The following is a 7,515-nucleotide window of genomic DNA, read 5'->3' as shown; positions in this document are numbered from 1 at the left end:
GACCCTAATTTAACCATCAGAAGAGCGCACGCACTAGTAGGGAAATCGGTTCCGCCTCCGCATAAAGGCGCCTGTTCCCAGATCTCTGCTGAGCCAACAGACTGCTTTTAGCCTGTACTTGTATCTGACAAACGAGCAGCCTCTGGTTTTCCGCACGCATTCGGCTAATAGCCTAGAACACAATAGTTGGTTTCCAGTTACAGCAGGGAAGGCTTTAACTTATTCACAAGAACAGGACAGCAAGTCAAATAGCTTAGTAGGTTTTAGAAAGGGATTGGATGTTTGCATGGTGAAACAACATCCACAGCCGTATTAGCTAGCATAAGGGTTACAAGCTCAGCGATCCTCACGCTACGGGACAAAATGATCAGTGACTGGGATCACAGTCAGACAAAAGCGGTAGCCATTCCCCGAAGCTCCTTGCAGCAAGGTCACATGGCCATAAGCAGGCACTGTCAGAAACCAGATAACCCATTGTGCAGCTCTAGCTGGGCTAACCCTGCGTGTCCCCAGAAAGCTCCGGAGAGGCTAGGCACAGAATGAATTGGAAAGAAATCCTTGTTATACAAAAAAAAAAAGAAAGAAGAAGCTTTATTGGTATGCACCCTACAGAAATGGTTACAAGAAAGGGCCTTGGATTAATCTGTCAAAGAAAACATAGAACAGCTGTGCTCTCCCTAGGAAGGCACCAGCCGTGAGCAGGTTCCTTACAAAACAGGGCATCATGGAAATATACTGGAAGGGACAGGGGGGAGTGGGCACATGGGACTGGAGCTCTGTTCTTCAATACAGATGCATGGGGCCATTTCAAACAATTGAGAGGAGACCTGGTAAGAACTACCCACACCAGAAACGGCACTTGCTTTTTACTGAGCTAGTCTCCTGCAAGCGTAAATACTTGCTCACTAGGTTTTTTGTAGAGAGCTGGGGCAGCTACTAGCAGACCTTCTGAAAATATGAGACAGTAATCCTCAGTTGCTCTTTCTGATAGTCAGTTCTGATCAGGTTTCAGTCCCCACTCACTCTGTTACTTCTCCAATCCCAAGTATACTACTGAATTTGTACTGCTATGGAAAAAAATAATCAACTGGTTTTCAATAATAGTAAAGTCCAGAGATGTTCCAAGACCCTCTTGCCAATCCGACAGGAGGTGTAGCCGTGCACGGATAGGATCACCTCTTCTTGAAGCCATACTTTTTCCTTTCGTAGAAGAGATCTGTCTTGGAACTGCCCAGGTTGACGATCTTAGGGCAACCGTCTCTCTGTAAGAAGAAAAGAGGACGTAAGTTAGGAAATGGGCAAACAGAATATCATCATCACTTACATAGTTCTAGTAGATTCTCAGTTCCCATGCTCCTCACCCAGTCCTCAACACAAATTTTGAACACCTGAACAGACAAACTGCCCTCCAATTCTGGTTACTACCAGCAAGAGAGTGGAACAAAGAGGATGGATGACTTTTTAACATTACTCTGGGACATTCTCTTCCTCAGGGTGAAGATGGAAAACAGCTCATATAAAATCAGTAGTTTAATGAAAAAGATGCTCAGTGCCTCAAGACTGTATTCCTTCTAAATTAAGACATGCAGGATTTATAGGGCCCAAAGAAATAACCTGTCCCCTCCTTAGCCAAAAAGAATCTTGTTGCTTTAGATGTCACCAAGTCATTCTCATGTTTAGGGACTCCCCCCAGCTGTGACAGCAGAACTGAATCTCAGATTTCCTGCATCCTAGATTGTTTACTGCAGAGGCTGTATGGTCATCTTGGGAGAGGACAGCTATTCAGAAAATTTCTTGTACCTGAATTCCAGCAGACGGTGAGAAAAAAGCCACAAGAAAAGCAAGAAGGGGAGTGAGGGAGACCCACGTCAGAGGTGTGGTTGCAAAGATAAATCAGAGATGCACCTTTGGGTGTACTAGCGAACATTTGGCCACCTGAGCCCAACATCTCCGTAACTCTTGAGGAAAAAACATTGTGGCTGGCAACAGCAGCTATGAGAGGCCCAGCAGGCAGAGGAACACGTGTCCTTGGCTGTTGTGTAAGCCTGAGCGGATTAGATTTAGAAAGCCTCTGGGCAGATGTCAGTTGCTGTAGAAACTGCACCCAAGCTGCCCCACCAATACCTGCTCCAGTACAGGAGATGCAACTCAGTGGGGAGAGTCTGCATGGTAGAAGCAACAGAAGATGGGAAAAGAAATCATCCCTCCCCACACACCCGTCACAACCCATTTCTAGCTACTGCTCCTTATTTAATTTTGAATCTCAACAGTAGGACTCTTCCAAGCCTTGCCTCCCACGATCCGGGGAGTCTGTGACAATCTTGACAGCATTATTGCAGGGGTCTCTTCATTCTTCCACCTCCTCCTAAGGAGGCAGCACATGAGAATGCTCCTGTCTCCAAGAGTGGATTACATTTTGCAACTTAGAGCTGTCCTGCATGTCAAGGTGGGATTTTAGCCCTTACCCACAGATCGAAGCAGAGTGAAACAATACCTCATTCCTCTGTCCACCACAACAAATGAACCAGGAGTAACCAGGCTCTTTGCTTCATGCCCAACAGCATTCCACCTCCTCTCTCCATTTTAGTATTTGCTTTCTTGCTTCACTATCTTTTCCAGTCTTTCTCTGAGGATGATGGAAGTGCTGTGACTGAAACCTTGGAGTGTTAGAGCTTCAGGTTTAGGGCTCTGTCCATCTGCTTTTCTTATTCACATCGGCACCAGCTAATTGTGACAGGGAGCACACAACTTTTCTAGTTCTGGGCACCCTACACCTGTGTCAGCACTTTTCAATCCTGCAAGTCAATCATGTCCAATCTGATGTTTCAGATCTGCAACTTCACATCTGCAATAATCCCTAACGTTTGTGTTTGCTGGTACAGAGCAACTGTCTTCACCCACAGCAGCCTTCACCCAGCTGTCAAAATACCTCAGTTCTGACTTGTCATTCTCCTGCTCCTCCCGCTCTACATTTTCTACAATCCTCCCTTGCAGAGCAGCTGGCTATTTCACACCTGAACCAGACATGATAAGATAGAGGCCAGCTTAGGTTATGACAAATACCTCTTGGGAATCAATATGAATTGGTAAAAATAAAACCAAGCCTATTTGACTCATGACTTATCAAGCCAGGTGTCTTTGTTCCAAAGGCAAGTGAACAAAACTACTGTTTCTCACAGCATTTCTGAAGTAGGAGGCAGTACCACCACCACAGCATGTATATCTATATTTAGATACTAAGAAAGATTATGGTCCTGTCAGATCTAATGACCAAATTCAAACAAGGACCTGCCCCTGTCCTGAATTTAGCTGCAGACCTCTAGAGAAAACATACGTGCTGCAGAGAATTAAATCAGCAACTCACGCACCTGAGCATGTTCCACTAAACCGATCTGAACCATTCTCTCAGCATGTTCTGCACTGCCATGAGGGTGTGCTGGAGACGGCATTTGCAAAGCACCAAAATCCAAACAACCTTTAACAGACACTCTCACAGCTATCAGGTCTGGGGATATTACAACTGTAAGCTCTTGCTTCTCCCTAAGGTCCTTCTACCACTTCATTCATGTCCTGCATTCATTGTGTTTGATATTAACAAATACCTTACAGGAGGTGAACAGCTGCCTCGTTTCACATGTGCAGTGGCTATCTTTCAGCACAAGCAGATTATAAAAAGAATATAGCACTGACTATAGAAATACGGGATCATTACTCCAAAAAGTGTTAGCAGAGAGAGAGATGTCTGTAATATAGGTCACTCCAGAAAAGAATAACAAAAAATAAATCATATCCCACTGAAATTGTACACGAAACTTTAAACTTGTAAAACAATTAGCAGCGAGGACACTGGACACTAAGCTCTAAGGTGGTGATTCCATAGGCTTTACAGTACCGTACAGGCCCTTGGTCAGTGGCTGATAATGGACTTCTAGTGAGAGGCTGCTTTTACCACTGCCTTTGCAGTGTCTGGAGTATCTCTGACTCTGATTAAAACCCAGGCTGAGAGACCTAGTAAGATAACAACTTAAAGTGGTAACAAGCAGTGTGTGGAGGAAGCGAATTGTGAGCATGAAGTGCAAAGCAGTCAAAGGTCCTTTGGGATGAAGAGAGACACAACACCTCAAAGTGCAATGATATCTCAAAATGCTTTGCAAACACCGGGAACTACCAACAGGGGAAGAAAGGTACAAGGTAACAAAAGCAAGTGCCAATACTGGTAGCAGAACCCAAACATCTCATGTCCCAGTACTAATTTCACTACCTTTGAGCCCCTTAAAGATAAGCATGGCTACCAAATAAAGACATAACCAATCCAATAGCAGACTGGATGACAACATACATCTTTTTCCTGGATGGTACACTCCTTGCAGTAGTAAGCGTCAGACACTCCCGGACCCCCGCAGATCACACAGCGCCCTTGGTACGAGCCGTAGTTACACTCATCACATATGCGCACGAGAGTGCAGGGCCGCACATAGGAGTCACAGATCACACATTTGCCATCACCTGCAAGTACAGCAGAGCCTTTGGTTACAGAACGTCCTCTTCTCCACCCCCACACAGAACAGGAAAAGCTTCCCAGTCAAAGAACTTGCCTGTACGCTCAAAGACAATACAACTGAACTGCAGAAATTCATCTTGCAGGCACAGGGTGCAACTTCGTATTTGCACACAGACTTGAGGGGAACAAGGGCCAGTAGCCTGAAATATCTGAGTTTTTTTATTTATTCATGCATTCACAATCAGGGAAGAAACCCAAAGTCACCTCTGTGGTTAGCCAACACCTGCTTATATCATACTATTACTTTTACTCTAGAACTTTTCCTTAATTTTTCACTGGTGAAAAAAATGCTGGACTGACAGGACTAGTGTCCTTATCTATACAGAAGCAGCAGTGTAAGCTCCTCTCCAGTGCCACATCAACAAAAGTCTGGAGTTACTATCATCCAACAGATGAGATAAGAGATTGTACTCACGGTCCTTTTAATCCTTCATCTGTGAGAAGGCCAAAGAAAGGGCAAACTGGCATAAACAGCCATTTCACAAAAGTTGCTCTTGCTTTCTCACAAGGAACTGAGTGAAATTCAAGTACTCATATGATACAGGCAGGCAGCCATCAGATGCCATTGACAGTCTCTGCCGTGCTGGACCTTATCCAAAACACTGACCTAGGGATGAAACGCTTCATATCCTTTTACCAGTTCTCAAGGCATCTAATCCTGACTCCCACAAACGGCTCATCTAACCTGCTCTTAAACCTCCAGCAAGACAACCCTGAACTACTACCAACGAGAACCTATGTCACTGCTGAGTGCTCTTGGAAACAATCTTGTTGCTTCAGACTGCTTCTCCTCACTTTGTTTATATTCATATTATTTTTGAGTCACGAACTAGTCGTGTTATTTGCTCTGTTCCCCTAAAATGATCTAATGACAGATCATACTCTTTCTTCTCTTCTACAGTTGAGCACTGGCATTTGATTCTGTGGGTTTTTTTCTGCTCTAACTCTAGATGTTCCCCCATCACCACCATTTCTTACTCTCCTAGATGCTGAAGGGAACCTTTCTCAAGGTGTGAAGAAGTCAGATTCCAAAACTGCCTTTTTTTTCCCCTGCTTCGAAACGACTGATCATTTTGTATTACAGATTACAAGGAATCAATCAAGAAGTCACTGTAGGGTCAGCTACTGAAAACGCTGGCAGCGTATACTCAAGAACAGCATGCATTTGTGTGACAACCTATTTGAGCACATAACTTTGTAAGTATTCACTAATTTGCACTTGCAATACAGAAGTTAAGTCTTCCCATGTCAAAGACTGACACCAAGTTCGTGGCTAAAGCAAAAATAGAATCCAATCCTCAAATTCAAACTGTATGTTCTAACCACAACATGTTCTCAAGAAACTATATGTAGAAGCTATACTTACATTTTTCACAAAGTCTTCCAATTGCTGTAAGAAGAAAAAGAAGAAAAAAATTATTTGAGGCAGAAGCAGGAATAAAATATAAGTAACTACAAGCTTGAACGTCAAATGATTATCTTATGCAGTGAGCAGTCTTTAAAAAAAAAAGTAAATGACAGGAACAGTTTGAGCATAAATACAAACACATTTATGATAAACAATATATACCCTCCTGGAGACATCTACCACGATCAAGGTTTACATGCACCATGACTGCACAATGACACCCGTTGACAGTAAGAAAACCTACATTCGTTATTCTATTTCAAACACAGCGAACGTACTGGACCAAAGGAAATCCTATACATGAGTCTTGGCATAACTTTTACACTGGTTTTAATGAGACAAGAAAAAAAAAAGTGTTTATTTGACTGAAGACAGCCCAAATATCTTCTTCACTTCACAGCACAAAGGTAGTTAAAGGTATCTTAGAAGTCTTGTCACTTGTCTAAGAAACTGACAACAGTGATGTTAGTAACTTGGGTAAATGCCATAAATATCAAGTTCTAAAGACCAGACACACACCTTCACAAAGACTAAATAGTGACTCAGTTGAAGTTTGAGGGTCAAGGGATTCACCAGGCTGGAAATTAATTTTCAACACAGATAGACTGTTAGCTACATTAACTGTTCTAAAAAGAAGTTTCCTACGGACAGCACAGCTGAATGGTTTATGTTTACAGTTCTTTCCAAAAATTGCATGTTAAATTTGCTTCACTCCAAGGAGCGAAGAAAAACCGGAAGCTGTATCTCGACTAATCTTGTATGAGACTTAGCAGGGCAAATTCTGACCCAAGTGAAAAGAATAAAGCCTATTATCTGTATACAAGTATAACCTGGAAAACAATTTTATCTTGCAGCCAGAAGGATGCTCCCAGTGGTGGCTGAAGCCTTCAGCCCATTGTCCTCGCTGCGCCGGTATGGCCAACGCCACAGAAGCAAAGCAAGTCCAAATCGCATGTTTGTGGGTATAGCCATCAGCTTCACCGGCCTTTCCCCCGCCTGCCGACCGAAAGGCTGCCGTTCGCAGGCGTTACAGCCCTTCAGCCGCACTGAGACGGGCCCAGGAGCACCCGCGCCTCAGGACGGGCCCCCGAGGGCGCACCCGGGGCAGGGTACGGGCCGGAGCCTCCCTTACGGGGCTTCCTCTCCCACTGCAGAGGAAGAACGCACGAACCACGGCAAAACATCAGCATAAAAGTGACATAAAACGGAGAGGGAGGGGCGAGGCGGGCGCCCCTCCCCCCCCGCCAGGCCTAACGGCCACGCGCGCGCCTAACGGCCGCTAACGGTACACGCGCGCGCCTCCTCCTCCTCCTCCTCCTCTTCGCCCCACAGCGGAGAGGGGCCGAGGCGGGGTACCCCTCCGGGACTCACCCACGCCCGCCTGCTTGCGGCAGAAGATGAGGTCCGGGTGGTGCTTGGCCATGGCGACGCGACACCCGCCCGCTGTTGCTGTTGCTGCCGCCCCGCGCGCTCACCTCCGACCCGCGCTGCCCGCCGCGGTCCTGGCTGGGGTGAGGACAGCGCCTGACAAAGCGCCGTCCTCGAC

General features: G+C 45.4%; 1 protein-coding gene across 1 annotated transcript; it reads right to left on the bottom strand.

Moving 5' to 3' along the window:
• Window positions 1-522: 522 nt before the first annotated feature.
• PHF5A (PHD finger protein 5A) lies at window positions 523-7,404 on the bottom strand. The gene is made up of 4 exons (XM_086610183.1): window positions 7,341-7,404; window positions 5,928-5,951; window positions 4,340-4,506; window positions 523-1,262 (listed from the first exon to the last, which is right to left on the bottom strand). The coding sequence occupies exons 1-4, from the start codon at window positions 7,390-7,392 to the stop codon at window positions 1,173-1,175; spliced, it is 333 nt and encodes a 110-aa protein (XP_086466309.1). The 5' UTR covers window positions 7,393-7,404; the 3' UTR covers window positions 523-1,172.
• Window positions 7,405-7,515: the final 111 nt, after the last annotated feature.

The sequence above is a fragment of the Tauraco erythrolophus genome, chromosome 4 (assembly GCF_009769465.1).
Source record: "Tauraco erythrolophus isolate bTauEry1 chromosome 4, bTauEry1.pri, whole genome shotgun sequence".
Lineage (NCBI taxonomy): Eukaryota > Metazoa > Chordata > Aves > Musophagiformes > Musophagidae > Tauraco > Tauraco erythrolophus.
The sequence above is the reverse complement of the archived record's forward strand: the minus strand, read 5'-3'. Positions and strand labels throughout refer to the sequence as shown.

Bases quoted from the DNA above. Each gene is read 5' to 3' on its own strand.
- PHF5A (XM_086610183.1), bottom strand. From the start codon at position 7,392: ATGGCCAAGCACCACCCGGACCTCATCTTCTGCCGCAAGCAGGCGGGC. The intron at 5,952-7,340 runs GTGAGTCCCGGA...TTCTTCTTACAG, and splicing joins CCGCAAGCAGGCGGGCGTGG to CAATTGGAAGACTTTGTGAA. The intron at 1,263-4,339 runs GTATGTTGTCAT...TTCTTCTTACAG, and splicing joins GTACCATCCAGGAAAAAGAT to AGAGACGGTTGCCCTAAGAT.